Here is a 20848-nt window from a genome sequence, read left to right on the forward strand (position 1 = left end):
GCACTTAAACCAGCCTGGGTGACCCGAATGCCGGCAACCAGGCTAAAACAAAGTACAATACACATTATCCTAAGTATAAACACAGAACACCTTATAAAACAGACAATAGCAGGAGACCCCAGTAGCAGACAGTCTGCCTCCTACGTACAATAGTTTATGAGGCAAAGCTCATACAATGTTCTATTATTCTGATACAGGGGAATTAATTTATCAGATATCTTGAGGGATAGTCTTGATCAACATTACTGTCCCATCTGAAGTAATCCTAACCACATTCTCAGTGTCTATTATTAAGTAGTTGTCCATTTTCTCAGTCGCCCTGTGCCCCTAATAGACACAGGGTGACTTGCACATAAGAGGGGCCTAGGGAGCGGAGACAGGAATTTCCCAACCTCTCCAAAGTAAGCTGGGTTCCACGGGCCCTCCAACCAAAGTAACCCCTTACAGGCCTGACTTGGTAGTTGAATCCTGTGCTAAACAAACTCAGATGGGAAGCCACTGCCAACTGCAGGACAGCATAAGATAAAACACCACTATGCTTAGTTTCAAAATCCAGCCCGACCATACTACTAATTGTTTTTTTATAGAAACCTTTAAAATTCAAGTGAAAAATAAGGCAGAAAGGAAAATTGCATCTATTCTCTTAATGACACCAGGCAAAGCTGAGCAGGTATGAAGTGGGGGAAGGGTATAGCCTGGTGTCTTGGTGTCCATTTCTATTGTAGGCGGCAGTAAAGCCCTGGGTTGCCTATTATCAAGCTCTGTCCCTCAATGGACTCTAGAGAGGTGAAGAAAAAAAAGAAAAGAAAAAAGTTTGGCTGAAGTTCCACTTTGTTTTCTGTTACTGAGTGCCCTTTATAATTTTAACCATGGCAATATTAAAAGTTTAGACTGCAAGGCAACTAGTAACACTAGTCATTAGGGCTGCGCATCTTCACTTACCTCACGATTCGATTACGATTATTAGGGTCGCAATTTGATACGATTCGATATCACGATTACTATGGGGACCCTTTTCTAAAGGGGGATCTATGGGGACCCTGCTCTAAAGGGGGAACTATGGGGACCCTTCTCTAAAGGGGGATCTATGGGGACCCTGCTCTAAAGGAGATCTATGGGGAGCCTGGGCCTGCCCTAAAGTGGATCCAGGGGAACTGAGCTCTAAAGGGGGATCTATGGAATAGATCCCCTTTAGTGCAGGGTCACCATAGGTCCCCCTTTAGAGCAGGCCAGCATCCCCAGAGATCCCCTTTTAGTAGAGCAGGTCCCCCCATAGATCCCCCTTTAGTAGAGCAGGTCCCCTCATAGATCCCCCTTTAGAGCAGGCCACATCAGGTTAGAAGAGTTACCTGATGCTAGTTGTAGTATAGCAGGCTCTGGTAAGGAGGAATGCTGGGCTCTGTAGTCCCCCTAGTTGTAGTATAACAGGCTCTGGTAAGGAGGAATGCTGGGCTCTGTACAGAGCCCAGCATTCCTCCTTACCAGGGCCTACTGTACTACAACTAGGGGGACTACAGAGACAGCCCAGCATTCCTCCTTACCAGGGCCTACTGTACTACAACTAGGGGGACTACAGAGCACAGCATTCCTCCTTACCAGGGCCCACACAATCCACCCTTGAGCCCAGGGACTGTAATTCTGATTTGAATTGATGCATGCAGGACATCATGTCCGCGTGCATGGAGGATTTTAGGGTATATAGCATGTCCTTGATGAGAGACACAGAGACAGGCTGTCTGATCCCCTGATGGAAATGCTGCAAAGGGATCCATTACACCCTGGGAGGCAGGCATCATGGCAGGGGGGGGGCTGAGAAGCAAGCATACCTGGGAACTGTGGAGGTCTGTGCGGGGAGGCCGTCCTGGGCCTGTTCTTTGCCAGACTCCAAGAAGAGGGTGACAGAGGAGGCGATGTCCTGCTGTCAGGGTTCGCCACCACTCTCACAGAATTAGTGTCAGTGGACGCATTAAAGACCCCCCAGCATTAGTGTCAGAGGCTGCATTAATAACCCCCAGCACAGGTGTCAGTATTATTAACCCCCTCTCCCACATTGGTGGTCAGTGGCATTGAAAATTAACCCCTTCCATGACAACATAAATGTGGGGGGAGGGAGTAATAATACTAGTACATTACCACAAATGCAGAAGGGGGGGGGGGGGGGGGGAGGTGGGTTAAAATGTCACTGCGGAGTCGGACAGTGCAAGGTGGGGGATGCGGGGAACTGACACTGACTCCCCCACCTGCATCAGGGAACACACTGGCAATAAGGGAAAAGCTGAGCTTACCTCGCAGGCTCACACACATCACATGCTCCTGGTCGACTGCTCTCTGAGTGCCGGCAGGTGGCCGGGCATGCAGGTGGGTGGCCGGGCAGGCAGACAGGCAGGTGGCTGGACGGGCAGACAGGCAGGCGAGGGGCCAGATAGGTGGGCAGGCAGGAGCGTGAGCGGGCAGCAGGGGGTTCAAGCGGGTGATATCTCAAAAGCTGGCCGCATCCCTGGCCCACCCACACAACGAGTAGCATATGAGATCCTCTCCCTCAGTGTGCTTCCCCTATCCGCCCCCTCACCTGGCTCTGCCGCTCTCCCGGTTCTCGTCATCTTCCGCCGTCACATCTCCGGCTGGGAAGGCCGCGGCCGCCCCAAACCTTCCTGGGGCCAGAGCACTGATAGCTCCGCTCTCCTCTCCCACGAGGCCCGGCCGCCGCCGCTCTCATCACGCGCCAGCGCCGCCATGACAATCTATACTGACCCCGCCCCCGGAAATTACGTCATTAAGTAATCGATTTTGCAGTCACCCCGAATCGATGCAGAATCGCGAAGGGTCGCATCGCGATGCATCGATTCGGCGATTATATTCAGCAGCCCTACTAGTCATACCAGTTATTATGCAAAGAACAAGCTGTGGACAGAGCTAATGCAAAGGATTTAACTTCTTCTCCCCTCCCTTTACCTCCCATCAAGTGAAGAGTTACTTAACTCAACTCCAAACGCAGTCATAACTTGTATAAACAATAAAATGTGAATTTATACACTTCACATGACATCTCCATTTTCCTTCCCTCTTCCTTTACACAATACGATCTTGCATAAAATTGACAGGTGCATTTTTAATTTCAGCTCATTTTGAGCTGGACAGCTGCATGACACAGCCATGATCTTACCGAGTCATTCCTTTATTCATGCTAGCGACAAAACCAGCAATTGATCGCTTTCCTGCCACGGTGTCATGGTAGATATCAATCCCGATTACCATCATGCGCTCCACCTACAAGAAACCCACAAAGAATTCCAGCCATTAGTCAGTGAAAAAGTACTGAAGCAAGAGGGTAAGGCACGACAGCCAAACAAAAGTTTTTAGGTGAGGTCCCAAATAGCATTCTCCAAAGATTGTATGTAAACCCTATTCTTATTTGCTCCTTTCTGGTCTGGTAAATACATCACTGAAAGCATTTGGCAATATCTGTTCAAGAAGTGCAAATAATTGCTGATCATGTCAGAATTCAGAACTCCCCTGTTTACTATTCAAGTGTTATCCCAAGGAGTCTAAATCAGCCCACCCAGTCCCCATCTATAAAAGAAAAAAAACTCTATATTGTAGAGATGGTAAAGAGACCGGAAGGATATTTCTGAAATTTAGTAAACTGGACAGGGCTGATCCCATTTCCTACAATTTTGGTCCACAAAATGCAGGGCATCATCTGCCCATAAAGGCCGGGTTAACACGGATATGATGTGTCGCACTGCATCTGATTCGCACCGCATTCCTATGCGAATCTGTGTGGTGCGATTTGAGCCCATCATTTTGTTTGGCTCAAATTGCACCGCATCTACACGAAAAAGGTGCAGGCACCGTCTTTTCTGCCACACTAGAATCAGATTGCATGAGTGGAGTGTTCACAACCATGCAATCCAATTCAAGCGCAAACACCACGTTCTGTGACCTACTTTTGGGGTGTCGTTAACTTTTAGAGTGACAGCCGCAGCAGATCGCATAAACACAGTGCTATTGCTATGCGGTGCGATGTGGGAAACGCAGCGATTTCTGTGCATTTCCTGCATTGCATCAATCCGGAGCGAGCCTAACAGGAAATTTTTGGCAGAACAACATGCACTTGCAGTGTTCAAAGGGATCGAACATGGAAAAATATGCATGTATTGCCAAAATATACTGAATTATTTTAATTTTTTTTTTTAGAGGACCAGATTGGAGGGAGGCAAGTGTAAACGGACACAAGACGGTTTACCCCGACTGGTCCATAGTGATACAAGGACCATCTGATCAGGTCCGCCTGAAAAACTGACAGGAGGACCTGGTCAGATTGCTCATGTAAAAAGATAAGTAGTAACAGTATCTGAAAAGAAATAGTGAATATGAGGCCTATAATGCTCAGAGGGGGTTTATGACATTTCAAAGCTGACCTCTGTTTCTATGAGATGCCCCTACAGTTACACAGTGTTCATAGCACTTAATGAGGTAGTGGTGGGGTGTAAAATGTCTAGTGACATTATAAGCACAAGGCTCTAATATAAATTTATGAACACATGGAAAAAAAAAAAAAGGTTTTCCTATTATACAGTAGGAATGACTTGCCGGTATCTCCACGCTCCAAAGTTCCCCACCAAGTTTACAATTCATCTGAAGAGCAATCTTGGTACACACAGACATGAGGGTCTGTGGTTTGCTCAGGGTCCTGGCGACCACGCACTGGCTAGGTATGGGCACGTCCAGACACAGGTACTTCTTTATTGCATCATACTTCATCTTGTTTATACTGGACAGGACACACACTACCTAGAGGGAGATGAAAGAGGTGCTTTAGAAATCTAGAACAGAGCAACTGCAGTAGAAAGGAGCACATTGTATGTTAAGGGCTGAAAAAATCCCAGTCTGGTCACCTTCGTACCTTTACAGCTGAACTCTCTCTCGCCCCATCACTCAGACAAAAATGTTTACATGTTTTTTTTAGTCTAGGGGAGGTATCAAGCAAGGGATACTAGACTAAGGGCTCTTTCACACGGGCGTTCCGTATGTCAGTTTTTCATCCCATCCGTTTGCGGATGAAAAAACGGACATAATGTATCTCTATGTAAATACGGATGTCATCGGATGATCATCCTCTGACATCCGTTTTTTGTCAGTTCAGTTCAGTTTTTTTGAACGGAGGAGAACCCTATTTTTTCTTCCTTTCAAAAAACGGAACTGAAGCAAAAACGGATGTCAGTGGTGTCATCCGCAGACATCCGTATTTACATAGACATGCATTATGTCAGTTTTTCATCCGCAAACGGATGGGATGAAAAACGGTCATACGGACCGGATGACACAAGTGTCATCCGTGTCCGTTACAAAAAAAAAAAGGACCTGATCGGGCAAAAAAAAAAAGGAACGCCCGTGTGAAAGAGCCCTTATTCTTCCCTCCTTTCAGCTGGCCCCCGACCTATACTCGCATTCAGCTGGCCCCCGACCTATACTCGCATTCAGCTGGCCCCCGACCTATACTCGCATTCAGCTGGCCCCCGACCTATACTCGCATTCAGCTGGCCCCCGACCTATACTCGCATTCAGCTGGCCCCCGACCTATACTCGCATTCAGCTGGCCCCCGACCTATACTCGCATTCAGCTGGCCCCCGACCTATACTCGCATTCAGCTGGCCCCCGACCTATACTCGCATTCAGCTGGCCCCCGACCTATACTCGCATTCAGCTGGCCCTGACCTATACTCGCATTCAGCTGGCCCTGACCTATACTCGCATTCAGCTGGCCCTGACCTATACTCTCATTCAGCTGGCACTAACCTACACTCTCATTCAGCTGGCACTAACCTACACTCTCATTCAGCTGGCACTAACCTACACTCTCATTCAGCTGGCACTAACCTACACTCTCATTCAGCTGGCACTAACCTACACTCTCATTCAGCTGGCACTAACCTACACTCTCATTCAGCTGGCACTAACCTACACTCTCATTCAGCTGGCACTAACCTACACTCTCATTCAGCTGGCACTAACCTATACTCTCATTCAGCTGGCACTAACCTATACTCTCATTCAGCTGGCACTAACCTATACTCTCATTCAGCTGGCACTAACCTATACTCTCATTCAGCTGGCACTAACCTATACTCTCATTCAGCTGGCACTAACCTATACTCTCATTCAGCTGGCACTAACCTATACTCTCATTCAGCTGGCCCTAACCTATACTCTCATTCAGCTGGCCCTAACCTATACTCTCCCAATGCATACAGGCTTCTTGACATCTTTAAGTACAATGCAGAACCCTCTGGTCCTGCATTGTACATGACGACATTGGAAAGGGGGCAGCCGCGCAATTGCAGATGAATGGCTTCATGGGACTAGTCATACAGGGGGAGAAGCCTGCAGAAATGAAGAATGAGGCAAGTATTTCTCCAATAAATACAATCATGCATGCATCTGATCATCTCTGTGCCATGCCATGCCATAGGGACCCATGGTGGAAACAGCATGATTAGATAAGTATGCTTGTTATATTTTCTGTATCTGTCATTACTTAAAGCGTAACTCCACTTTAGTTAAAAAAAACATTCCCCTCTGGGTGATCTATGTAGATTACAAGGATTATAACAAACTTGGTTGCAGATTCCTACTTTTTGTCATTTCGAAGAAATCACAGTTTGTTCCTATGTGCCCCTGTCCTGAGTGAGTCTAATGGGGGTTGTTTCATAATTAATGGGGGTTGTTTCATAATTATCTATCAGCTGTACAGACACAGAACCCTAATGAGGAAACCTGCTTTGCCTGCATCCCTTTAGACGTGTTCCTATTGGGAGTATCTCACCAAAAATGAGACATTTTTGTTGCAGGGGATGCCAGAAATCTGACTTGTATCTTAGGCAGACTTCTGGGAAAATTGGTGAGCCAATCACACAAGCAGGAAATTATGTTTCTGAGGTGTGCTCAGTACACATTCTGTGTACAGAATAACTCCATGTAGCCATATTGTATTGCATTTTCAGAAAATTACAGCGGATGCAGATTGAAAAGGAAAGGTCATTTTTAATAACAATACGACTTGTGTCGCAATTGTATACATTATATTTTTTCTTTATTTGCTATTTTTTTTCGCCACGAAAGCGGAGTTACCCGTTAAATGTTATACTTATACATATTCGCATGATCTCTCAAGACGTATTGAATACAACCCAAAAAACGTAAACTTTCACATACCCGTGATAAAAGTTTAGAGGTCTCTGGGCAACCAGGACATCTTGCCAGATCCACATCATGCCTTGCATTCCCATTGATATAATAAGTGACAAAATCCTCATCCAGCCATTACAGCTTTACATATTATAATGGTGCACTTAGGAACTCTTGAGTGGCATGGCCATTTTTTGGAATACCAGATAGCACCTTCTTTCTGCTCTTCTCCAGAGCATGCTTGTGTGCATTACTGCATTCACCTGCAGTGCCTGCTCATTCTGCCACCTACTGCACTGCTATTGGATTTGTGGGCCTATTCTGATAGTCACCACGAGCAGCATCATACAGCTACGGCATTCATACACACTGGCAGAAAAATGCCAATGTTGGAGGCGTCCAGCATTTTTTGTGTATGTCTCTAAACTCAACACAATTCAATGTTAGCCTATGTGGACAATCACATCAGTCGTTTAGATCAGCATTTAAGAGTAGCGCTTATAGGCATGAAAACAAGCTGTATACAGAGAGAAATTTTGCAAATAAGTAAATTTTCTCCTGCACTGATGAGGCTGAACTGATGGGCACTGATGAGGCAGCACTGATGGGGCAGCATTGAAATGGAAGAGGCTCCCTCATGTCAATCACAGCTAGTGAGGGAGAGGGGGGCAGACAGAATCCCACTGCCTGTGTCAATAGATGCAGACAGCAAGGCTCGGGACCAAGCCCGCAAGAGTCTCCCATAGCAAGTGGCTTGCTATGGGGGCACTCAGCGGAGGGGGACCAATCAGGGTTGCTCTGTGCAAAACCATTGCACAGAGCAGGTAAGTATGACATGCTTGTTATTTTAATGTAGAAAATAAAGGTTTAGAATCACTTTAAGAATGTGACATCCCCATCTCCAGTAACCTCTTGATTAATGTGAAACTTTTCCCTTTCGTTACATTTTTACTTAAAACACATTCCCCACATTTTATGTACATTGCAGTGAGCTTAAAAAAGCTTTCAGATTCCTACCTTTTGTTAGTGTGAAGAAAACCAGAGTTAGACTTACGGGTAACTCTGTTTTCAGGAGTCTTCCAAGACAGCCATTGAGATGGAGCTCCTCCCACCAGACAGGAAACATTGGCACTAGCTTTTTAAAAAGGTGGTCCCCTCAGGCATCTGGTCAGTTTACCCAAGAACCTAAAAGAGGAATCTGTATTTATAAGGTGATTTGGTGTACTATTTTTTCAAAGGGTGGGAACGTGCTGTCCTGGAAGACTCCTGGAAAGAGAAATAGCAGGAAGTCTAGCTCAGGTTTACCCCGTTCGTCTTTCAGGACAGCCCTTGAGAGGATGAACAAGTACTCTGGGGCGGGGTCAATATTTGGAGGACATTCCTCCCAAACGCCTGATCCTGGCTACCCAAAATGTCCAATTAGAGAATGTTGAATGACCGTTGACATGCTTGACCACATGGCAGCTTTACATATTTGCTCCCGGGTAGCATCGGCTCTCTCTGCCCAGGACTTGGCTAATGCTCTGGTAGAATGTGCATTCAGCCCTTGTGGAGGATCCAAGTGTAGAGCCTTATATCCCCTCTGAGATAGTCATTTTTATCCACCGAGCTATAGTCCCTTGTCATTTTTATCCACTTAGCTATAGCTTTAGAGGCTTGTCTACCCTTACGATTTCCTGGAAAGAGGATAAACAAGGCCTCTGATGCTCTAAAGCTTTTAGTGGCTTCCAAATAGCTTACAAGACATCTAACATCCAGCTAATGTAACTGCTCCTCTCCTTGCTATTAGATGGCCCTAGTGACTGCTCTTAACATAAAATAGACAAATTCGGGGGGCGTGGCCTGGCACGGCATGCAGTGAGACACGAGTAGCTGGAGCTCCGTCAGCCGTACATCCTAAATCGCACATCCTGCACCCTCACAGCACATCCCGGCACCCCGCTTTCTCCCGTACCCCTCTCGCTCCCCGCTGGACATGTCGCCACCAAAAGAAGAAATCGGAGGCCGCGGCTAAACCCGATAAATGAGGCCTCAAACCAAGATGGCACCGACCCGGCATGGACACAGGACCGACGGCGGGAGCTGACACGACGGCGGTGCTGAGGCGATCTCCACATGCCAGGCCACCCTAACATTCAAGATTGACTAAGTCAAAGTGGATATATCCCTGATCCGTCAGGATGTGAAACAGCTGCGGGAGCAGGTTACTGAGACAGAGCGCCGGATCGGTGGGATTGAGGACTCCCTGACCCCCCTGCAACACTCCAGACAGGCTTCAGGACCAGGTAACCCATATCCTACAGAAGCAGGATGATCTGGAGAATCGCCTACGATGCTGTAATCTGCGATTTATAGGTCTCCCTGAGGGCTCTGAAGGTGCAGACTCCTCCACATACCTGGAAATTCTCCTTATACAAACCTATGGCAGGGAGTCCTTCTCCCCCACATTTGTGGTGGAAAGAGCCCACCGTTTGCCCGCCCCCACAAGGAGCACCCCCCCCCCCCGCACCTTTATTGCCAGATTTTTAAATTACCGTGACGCCATACTACGCCTGGCGAGAGAGAAGGGCAATATTCCCATTGGCAAACGCAAAGTGGCCATATTCCCGAACTTTTCGGCTAAGGTCCAGAAGAGCTTTGTGGAGGCTAAACGCAGACTCAGGATTAAACATTTAAAGTATGCCATGATGTACCCTGCCCGACTCCGGGTTGAAGGTGAAGACAGTGTCCACTTTGAGGATCTGGAGGCGACTATTGTGTGGCTGGAACACCTTGAGACCCACAATTGACCTCATGGCTGCCTACTCCCTTGGGAACATTGCTTACCTATGCTCCATTGAATCTTTTCTTAGTCCGTGACTTTGGTTGCTCCCTGGATCCCTGCTGCTCCTCATCAGTTCAACCATGGCTTTGCTGACTTTGATGTGGATGGATACCTTTCTCGACTTGGATCCTATCTGCTGTTGCACTATGCAGTTTTGCCCCTGCCTGCTGTGAGGGTTCATTACTGATCGTACTGACGGAGAGCCTAGGCCCAGCTGAGATCTGCCATGCCAATCGCCTTGAGAACTGTCTATGGCATGCCGTCCAGTGATTTTTCGCCCCAGACACCTGCTTGGGTCAGGTGCGAGGTCCCTGTATGGCTTTCCCCCCCATTGTTTTTTTTTTCTTTTTTCCCTCCCATCTTGCACTCTGAGCTCTGCTGTGTGTCACCCTCCATTGTGCCCCGTTGGGCGCCTATGGCTACTGTACAGATGGACCTTTGCCCCTTTTTGTTGGTTGGTTGTACCAGGGACCTTGTTTATGGGTTTCTATGCCCGCACAAGTTGGGGTGGGTGCAGGGCGGGGTGGGGTGTTATCAGTATTGTTTCTTGGACTGTGCTTGATTTTTGTTTCTGTGCTGTGATTCCATTTGAATGTGCTGCGGGATGTGGGACCTCTCTCCTTGTGGGTCTGTTCACTCTCCCGCGCTTCGGGCTGCCATGCGGTGGAGTGCACCCAGAGATTCCTGTGTATTCTACGCTGCTACTTCTACATTTCTGAATATGGCCACCATAAAATTGCTGACATGGAATGTCAGGGGCCTGCGAGATAAGGTTAAACGCTCTGCGGCCTTCGCCACCCTCAAAAAACACAGAGCCGACATACTAATTATGGTGGAGACTCACTTGGAGGGCCGCATGCACTTGTCGCTCAAACGCCCCTGGATTGGCTGGGTGTATCATTCAGCGTACCCCTCTCATTCCCGGGGTGTAGCGATTCTAGTCTCCAAGTCTGATCACTTCCAAATCTAGGGATCTTGGGTTGACTCTTAGGGACGGTTTATTTTCCTACATGTCTTAATATTTGGAGAACCCTGGTTGATATTAGCCTTTTATGTGCCCCCACTTTTCGATAGGACACTGGTTACGGAGGGCCTGTACTATATGGCACAATATCCGGGAACCCCTGCAATTTGGCTCGGGGACTTCAATACTGTGATGAACCCGGGCTTGGACAGGCTTCAGTCGGGTCCTCGCACGGCCCAGCCTCCTACCTCCACCCGGGTTCGCCCGCCTGGTGGAGAGTGTGGACTTGGTGGACACATGGAGGGCCAAGTTTCTCCTGCAGCAGGCCTTCTCCTGCTTTTCAACTACTCACCGTTCAATGTCCCGCATTGATTTAATTCTGTTGTCTGTGGGGTTTCTCCCCAGATCCTTGTCTGACCATAGCCCCTACGGGGTGACGATCAGGCTGCTGCATGACAGGTCGCCTCCAGTTTGGGGTCTTCGGCCAATTTGGTTGTCTGTAGAGGCCTCGCTGGACGCTCAGTGGGGACAATTCTTTAGTGACAATGTGGGTACGGCCTCCCCTCTGGTGGTGTGGGAGGCATTTAAACTTCATGCCCGAGCCACCTTAATTTCTCAGATAAAACGCCTGACTGACCTCCAGGCGGCTGAGGCATACTTCCTGGCCGACCCCTCTCCTAATGCCTCGTGTTTACAGCTGTTGACGCGGGTTGTTACACAGATGGAATTCGAGCAGGCTAAGTCAAAACTATTTTTCCAAAGACAGAAAATCTTCGAGCATGGGGAGAGGGCCGGGAAATGATTGGCTTATTTGGTACACTGTGAAGACAGACCCCGGTTATCTCTTTACAAACTACTACTGGAGATCTTGTGATTGACCCTCAGGAGGTAGCGACCAAGTTCCGCTCCTTCTTTAGTGACCTTTACACTTCTCGAGCCCCTAGTGACCCTACTGATATGCGACTGCTACTGGACGGGGTGGAGTTCCCTAGACTTACGGAGAAGCAGGTGGCTTCGTTGGAGGCTCCATTTACGGAAGGAAGAAATCGCAGAGGCCGTGTCCGGGTTCCCCAGATCCAAATCCCAAGGAACAGACGGGCTCCCCATTGAGTTCTACGCCCATTACTCTGAGCTTGTCCTGCCGCAGCTATTAACACTGTTCAATGCCATTTTTGAAGAGTCCACACTGCCTGCTTCTATGGGCGAAGCGCTAATAGTGTTGATTCCCAAACCGGGCAAAGATCCCCGATTCCCAGAATCTTATCGCCCCATTTCACTTTTACAGGTGGATGTTAAAATACTAGCAAAAATCCTCTCTATCCGTCTAAACCAGGTAATACTGTCTCTGATTTATGAGGATCAGTCCGGCTTCATGCCTGGCAAGAACACCTCCTTTAATCTCCGCAGATTTACGAATATAAAAGCTCAGGATGAGAACTCAGGTAGTAGGGTGGTGGTGACATTGGACACGGCCAAAGCTTTTGACTCAGTGGAGTGGAGTTTCTTGTGGGCGTGTATGGAGAGGTTTGGGTTTGGACAACGGTTTGTTAAGTGGGTTCAATTGATGTACAGCGCTCCGGTTGCCAAGGTTCTGGCAAATGGCAGGACCTCCACGTCGTTCCCACTTACCAGGGGCACAAGACAAAGATGTCCACTCTCCCCCTTGCTATACGCATTGGCGGCCAAACCGCTAGCCATAGCCATTCAGAGTCACCCTGATATTCGCAGACTGTGTATGGGCCCATTGACTGAAAAAAATCAGTATGTACGCGGACGACACGTTATTGTACCTCGCAGACCCGGATACCTCCCCGAATACAACCTTATCCCTAATAGAGCGTTTCGGTAAATACTCCGGATTACAAATTAACTGGGATAAGTCGCAGATCCATCCTCCTGGTGTAAACTTAAAAACCCCTCCAATTTGGGTGGTGTAGCTCTGCCAGACTTCAACCTATATTATCTGGCTGCCCAGCTGTCGCACCTCTTTCACGTAGATAAAATAGACAGGTCTCGTTTCCTCCTGCTTCTATGCCCTGGGTGGTCCCAATCGACAGATGACCCGCTGACTGCAATTTTACATGGAGGAGTACGGGGCTTTGATATTCCAGGTGGGACATTCAATTACAATATGACTAGTGTCGCAATTTTATATGCTATATTATTTTTTCTTTATTTGCCATGTTTTTTCCCCACAAAAGTGGTTACCCTTTAATCTTGAAACTGCCTTACAGAATCTGCTTATGAGGGAGTCTTGTTGTAGAGACTACTGAAAATAAACAGATAAGGCTGCAATCTGTACCTTCAGCCCGGCCTCAAATACCGTTTTTAACTAAAAATACCCCTATAATACTAATCCATCGCCCTTTACAGAACCGCTATTCTTATACTTACAAGGTGTACAGTATTGGATTTTAGTCAAAATCTTACTTTAAAAACACTGTCTGGGCGTGGCCATCTTAGAGGTGGGCATCTGAAGCCGCAGTGTAATCTGCGGTGTCCTTCCCGATTCCAAGGAGTGTTCTGGGAGTTCCTCCTGATTCCAGCCTGATGACAAACAGCTCCCAGGATGCAATGCAAAGGAGGAAGTGATGTCGTTGGCCGTGGCCACAGAGGGGGGAGAAGGAAGTACAATCAAAAATACCCTGAAAATAAGGTAAGGGACCCCCGAAAAAAATTGTAAATGCCCAATTGTTGATCGGCATAGCGAGCATTCCAGGAATCACTAAAGTTGCAAAATAGGCCGGAACTCCGCTTAAAGGACTGGCCCTTATCAATACAAAGAAGAATGGGACTTTGTGAGACACAAACCACAAGGTATAAAAACATACAAAAATGTATTGAATGTTTAAACACTTGATACATACAATTAAAAATAATTCTGGTAGACATACAGTTGTGTTCAAAATTATTCAACCCCCAATGCTGTAAAGGGTTTTAGGGAATTTAGTGTACATTTGTAATTGTACTCAGAATGAAATCCTACAAGGACTTCATAAAGAACCATATGCAACTAAAATGACATCAATTGGTTTTGTAATACAGTAGTAAATGTTTCTTTTGTAAATTCTTCATGGACACAATTATTTAACCCCTTAAAGACTACCACTCTGAAGAACAGTGGTTCATTGAAGTGTTTTCAATCAGGTATTGAAAACACCTGTGGATGTCAGGGAGCAGCAATAAAGCCTAAAAAGCACAGATTAGGCAGCTTTAAAATGACTGCGATACTCAGCTCCTTCTAGACATTTACTGGTGTGGTTACAAATATGGTGAAGTCAAGAGAATGGTCCAGGAAGACAAGAGAAGAGGTGAATACTCTTCACAGGAAGGGCAATGGCTATAAGAAGATAGCAAAGATGTTAAACATACCAAGAGACACCATAGGAAGCATCATTCGCAAATTCAAGGCAAAGGGCACTGTTGAAACGCTACCTGGTCGTGGCAGAAAGAAGATGCTGACTTCGACTGCTGTGCGCTACCTGAAGCGTAGAGTGGAGAAAAGTCCCCATGTGACTGCTGAGGACCTGAGAAAAGATTTGTCAGATGTGGGTACTGAAGTTTCTGCTCAGACAATACGGCGCACACTGCGTAATGAAGGCCTCCATGCCAGAACTCCCAGGCGCACCCCCTTGCTGGCTCCAAAGAATAAGAGTCGTCGACTGCAGTATGCCAAAATTCATGTGGACAAACCACAGAAGTTTTAGGATAGTGTTCTGTGGACTGATGAAACAAAATTAGAACTGTTTGGGCCCACGGACCAATGCTATGTTTGGAGGAGGAAGAACAAGGCCTATGAAGAAAAGAACACCTTGCCTACTGTGAAGCATGGCGGGGGGGTCAATCATGCTTTGGGGCTGTTTTGCTTCTGCAGGTACAGGGAAGCTTCAGCGTGTGCAAGGTACCATGAATTCTCTTCAGTACCGGGAGATATTGGATGACAATGTGATGCAGTCCGTCACAAACCCGAGGCTTGGGAGACATTGGACCTTTCAACAGGACAATGATCCCAAGCATACCTCCAAGTCCACTAGAGCATGGTTGCAGATTAAAGGCTGGAACATTTTGGAATGGCCATCACAGTCATCAGACTTAAATCCGATTGAGAACCTCTGGTGGGACTTAAAGAAAGCAGTTGCAGTGCACAAGCCTAAAGAATGGGCCTGAACTGGAGGCTTTTGCCCATGACGAATGGGCAAAGATACCCGTAGATCGCTGCAAGACACTTGTGTCAAGCTATGCTTCACGTTTAAAAGCTGTTATAACTGTAAAAGGATGTTGTACTAAGTACTAAGATTGAATGTCACTTGGGGGTTAAATAAAACTGATAATGATGTGAGCACAGAAAAGACATTTGTGGTTATTTCATTATAAATGTTATGTTATATTTGTCTGACCTACACGTGCCTCTTTTGATTTAATTGTAAGCAGGATGACTGAATGATCAAAATCAATGTCAAACTGGCCAAAACAATCAATTTCGGTGGGGGTTGAATAATTTTGAACACAACTGTAGGTACACACATATATGCATGGGTTTTCATAGTTACATATATCAAGGTATGACTGACAATCCAAGGTATAAAAGTATATATGATAAATTTCTACGGCATTTTGAGGGACAATGTTCGCTTCCTCAGAAAAAACATATATAAAAGGCCTGAGATTAGAAACAAGCTGGTTAGGAATCAGAGCAGAAAGGAAGGGTAAGGGGGGGAGGATGCAGGGAAAGGAGGGAGAGGGAAGGCCAAAACTTACACGCCTGTATGATAGTCCTAACGAACTTCCAAACCAGGGTAAACAGTCAAGTGGATTCTGGCCCCCCAAGTCTCCCCACTTAAAATTAAGAAAAACCGAAAAAAGATCCCTAAACGGGCCATCTAGTTCTCCCCGGGGGCTGTGGAGGGGAGGGGGCCAGCCAGACAGGCAAACCTCCTAAGAGGTGACCAGGTGTCACGATGATCAGGGGTGTACTGATACTGGAAGTTGGAAAACAGCAACATTAAACCCCAATGAGGGGGCCATTGGTACTAGATGCAAGTAGCAAACTCCTAAACATCACACCCCACGTGTAAGTGCAAAAGACAGCCCAGTGTAGGCACAGAAAACGTGAAAGTATAAAGTATAAACAATATAAAGGAAAAAGGGCACTTTCCCAGAGAGGAATTGTGCATGGGTGCAATAGCTATGTGGACCTCATTGGGCGTCTACCTTAGGGTAGATTACAAATAAATATAAAAGAAATGATGAATAAAATGAGGGAATTATTAAAAAAGGAGACAAAATGAGTGCATTATCAAGAAAGAGTGAAGTTGGTGGCCAACAAATGACCCATTAGTGAGTGAATCCCAAGCTGTAAAGCCCATCATGAAATTAATATTGCCATATTAATGTGCAGAAAATGGTGATAAAATGCAGCAATATGATGCAAAACAGATACCTAAACAGTGAAGAAAATAAAAACAGAACCAAAGCCAAAATAATGCTATTGGAATATATCATAGTCTCCTTCCGCTTTCGTGGTTGGGGATAGAGGGGCTCGGCATCACATCATGACGCTGTCAGGCGGCTTCTGCACATGTGAATCGCAGAGGAGAGCGGCGCGACGTGTAGGGACGCGGGATCTCTCACTCGCATGCACCATGATTCATTCCTTCTGGAACGGCACAGCGAGATGCTCACTCGCGCTGTGTGCCTGTACCATTGGCCACGTTTGCGTGGCGGCGGTTCAATTCGCAGCCTAGGGTATTACATGAGCCCCATGGCACTTTTCGGCCAATGGGATGCAGGGTGAGTGGGGTCCAACCAGTTTTCAGGCTATTTAGTCAACCTCTGTCTACTAGTCATTACAACAGTCTATCAGGTATGAGCTTGTTTTGTTTCTGATGTGCATACCTCTTGGAATATCCTGGGAAGGCGAGTATCTACCAGTCATGGGTCTATGATACATGTTCCAAAAGCATTCACTTGTGTTTGGTTTGGTTTATTTTATTTTCTTCAAGGTTTAGGTATCTGTTTTGCATAATTTCACAGTATTTTATGACCATTTTCTGCACATTAATATGGCAAAGTTCCTTTCATGATGGGTTTTACAGCTTGGAATTCATCATCATATCATCCATCGCACCCATGCACAATCCCCCTCTGGGAAATGGCCATTTCTCCTTTATATTGGCTATACTTTCACTATCAGCTACTTCTGTGCCTACACTGGGCTGTCTTTTGCACAAATACACGTGGGGTGTGAGGTTTAGGAGATACTACTTGCAGCTGGTACCAAAGGCCCCCTCATTTGGGTTTAATGTTGCCGTTTTCTAACTTTCAGTATCAGTACACCCCTGATCATCTTGACACCTGGTTCACCTCTTTGGAGGTTTGCCTGTCTGGCTGGCCCCCTCCCCTCCACAGCTCCAGGGAGAACTATATGGACCGTTTGGGAATTTTTTTCCGTTTTCCTTTATCTTCTTTTCCAATGGGGAGACTTATGGGAACCATGAATCAACTTGACTGTTTACCCTGGTTTGAAAGTTCGTCAGGACTATTATACATAATAGTAAGTTTTGGTCTTTCCACTCCCTTCTTTGCCTTCTCAAACCCCTCCCCCCCCCCCCGTATTTGTCCCCCTCCCCTTTTCCTTCCTTACTGCTCGGACTCCTAACAAACTGGTTTCTCATTTCAGGTGTTTATATATGCATCTCCTGGGAAATCTATCATATATACAGTTACACCTTGGATTGTCAGTCATACCTTGATTTATGCAACTATGCAAACCAATGCATATATGTACCTAGGTCTACCAGAGTTATTTTTAATTGCATGTACCAAAAGGGTTTCAAAATATTCAATAAACTTGGTATATTTTATACCTTGTGGTTTGTGTCTCACAAAGTCCCTTGGGCATTCTTCTTTGTATTTATACATATCAGGACTGAGACACTCATGGCCCGCATACACCAGCTCTCTTTTGTGAGGCCCTTATCAATACCTTCTTGCAGGAACTCTAGAATTGTCAGATTGTCAGTCAGTCTTTTCTTTGTCAAATTCTGTTAACCAAAGTATAAACTTCTTCCAGACCTTTTTTTATAAATAGCTCTCCTAATTGGTTTACGGTTCTGTAACAGTATTTATCACTCTGAGAGACCCTAGACTTCAGGATCTCTGCATCAGATATCATGCTGCCAAACTTATTATGGCTGGACTGGGATGGAGGACTGGTCCCTGGGATAGAAGGTTGCGATTGGACGGTAACCTCCAGGGAGGTCGATCGGTTAATGATAGCGGAAGTGAAAACTTTGCCCTTTTTTGGCCACAACAGATTAGAGAAGTGTATTCGGTTCCGAATTTTAATAGGACTCTTAGAATTTAATATAGGAGAGGGAAGGCGCAACAGTCTGAAGGCCCATGCATTCAGGAGAGCATCGACTGCCACCTGCTGAACACCTGGATTTAGCAAGAAAAAAACAATGTAGTATGGCGCTTGACCTGTTGGCAAATAAGTCGATCTCTGGAAGGCCCCACTTTGGTACTATTTCCATAAATACTTCTGGATCTAGAGATCGCTCCTCTTGTGAGATTAGATGCCTGCTCAGAAAGTCAGGTAGACTCAGGGTTCATACACATTTTAACCAATAAAATTCCATGACTTTTCCATGACTTCACGTAAATATTCATGACCTAAAGTTTCATGAAATGTCTATGTATACACGTTAAATAAGAAGAAAATCCACGTCACACCCAGCATATTTTTACTAAAATAAATGACAATCATTGTAGTGTACAGTACCTCTGCAGTTAGGCTTTCGTTTCTGGATACAGCGCGATTCAAAATGGTCCCTTGTTTTACAGTGGATGAGATGGAAGCACCACTGCCGCAGCTGGGAGCGGGTGTCACTTCAGGCGCACGGGTGAATAAGCTGAGAACTCTGATGTAGGGGGGGACTCTAGTGACCAAAATCCACTTTCCACAGAGTGAATGCACTAAGGAAGGGAGGGGGGTCCTGATACAAGGAGGAACCTTTATAACAGTGCCCCCTTACATCAGTGACCCCCCCCCCCTCAGACTGGCCGGGCAGCACTGTCACTAAACTCCTCTTAGGTGCACAATGCTCTGGTTTTATCCTGTAGTCTCCTCTCCCCAGTCCACACATGTCTGACTTCTCCTGTGATCCCCATCCCGACAGCACTCCCACTTTTGACTCCTCTCCAGACCCCCTCAGAGACTGCAGACATGATAAAAGACAAGAGATGGTCAGAGATTACTGACATGATAGAAGAGATGGTTAGAGGCTGTGGACATGGTACAGGAGGCGGTTAGAGGCTGCGGACATGATACAGGAGGTGGTCAGAGGCTGTGGACATGATAGAAGAGATGGTTAGAGGCTGCGGACATGGTACAGGAGGTGGTTAGAGGCTGCGGACATGGTACAGGAAGTGGTCAAAGGCTGCGGACATGGTACAGGAGGTGGATAGAGGCTTGCAGGGGGGTTGGAAGGCGCAGGGAAGTGGAGAGCAGGCAGAGAAAACCAGGAGGGATGTAGAGCACAGGGGGGGAGGGGGGGAGCTGGAGAGCACTGTCTGGGGGGGGGGGGGGGGGGGGTTGGGGGACAGGAAATCACTGAGGAGGAGCCAGGGAGCACAGGGGGTGGAGATCACTGGGGGAGCCAGACTAAGAGCATGGAGGGGGCTAAAAGAGCACTTAGGGGGCCCAACAAAGAAAGTTGTATAGGAGGGGGATGGGGCAGCTGCATATAGAGGAATTGAACTTTCCATATTCCTAGTGCAGCTTCTGAGAGGAGGAGAAACAACATTCAGTGACATGAGGAATATGAAAGTTCAATTCCTCTCTATGCAGCAGTCCCATCCCATTCCCCTCCTATCCAGCACACGAGACTCCTCAGACATTCCACACGAGACTCCTCACTGACCTTCCTTCTGCTGCTGCTGCCTTCTTCACACAGATGCGGGCGGCCCGACGGACACCGGCCTGACACCCACCCCAGTGCGGAGATGCGGGCGGCCCAGCGGACACCGGCCTGACACCCCCAGTGCATGCGCCCCCCCTCGCTGGTACGTCCCTGAGAGCAGGACAGTAAATGCATGATTTCTTAGTTTCAGTGGATCAATCCGCCGCAGCCTGTCACAGTCTATTCATATTGAAGAGACCAGTGATCAGGCTTCAGCTGTGCGCTGCGCCTGATTAATCCGCCTAAACCCGAAACAGAGAAAATAGTCCACTTACTGTCCCCCGCTCTCACAGAATACAGGGGGCCCCCCCGAGACAAAAATAAATAAATAGTTGCACAACACTTTTCCATGACTTTTCCAAAACTTAGTAATTTTACTCATTTTCCAGGACTTTTCCAGGCCTGGAAATTGTCATGTCAGAATCCCATGACTTTTCCAGGATTTTCATGACCGTACGAACCCTGTAGACTGTTTCTTGAGGTGGATCACTGTTGGGAGGACCCCTTGAGGTGGATCGCCGAGAGAGACTTCAAATTCTCTTCTGCCCAGGAAAAAAACTGATCTATTTATCAGGATACTGGTTCCTCCATGTTTGTTCAGGTACGCTATGGTCGTTATATTGTCTGAGCTGACCTGTACATGCTGGCCCATGACTTGATCCTGAAAAGTTGCAATTCCTCTGGTTACAGCCTTGAGTTCCTGGCAGTTGAATGCGCTGTGACTCTTGTTGAGACCAGACTCTCTGCGCCAATTGTCCTTCCAAATAGGCCTCCCATTCCCGACTGGTGGCATTTGTAGTCAGAATGCAGGAGATTGGCAAGATCCACAGCAGTCATTGCATAGGTTGGCTTGGTTTCTCCATCACCATGGGGCCTGCTTAGTTATGGCCGGAAGGTACAACTTGTCC

The 20848-nt window shown here is 46.9% G+C and overlaps 1 protein-coding gene across 1 annotated transcript in view; it reads right to left on the minus strand.

Annotated features, from left to right (window-relative positions):
- LOC309545965 (piwi-like protein 1) overlaps positions 1-20848 on the minus strand; it is a gene marked incomplete at both ends in the record, with an annotated part of 237750 nt that overhangs the window by 102573 nt on the left and 114329 nt on the right. Inside the window, 2 exons of the mRNA XM_082245422.1 lie at positions 3164-3267; positions 4594-4794. Coding sequence (XP_082101548.1) covers positions 3164-3267; positions 4594-4794 — 305 coding nt within the window. The remainder of the gene's footprint in view (positions 1-3163; positions 3268-4593; positions 4795-20848) is intronic.

This window comes from Pelophylax lessonae (genome assembly GCF_965119305.1).
Source record: "Pelophylax lessonae genome assembly, chromosome: 2".
Classification (NCBI taxonomy): Eukaryota; Metazoa; Chordata; class Amphibia; order Anura; family Ranidae; genus Pelophylax; species Pelophylax lessonae.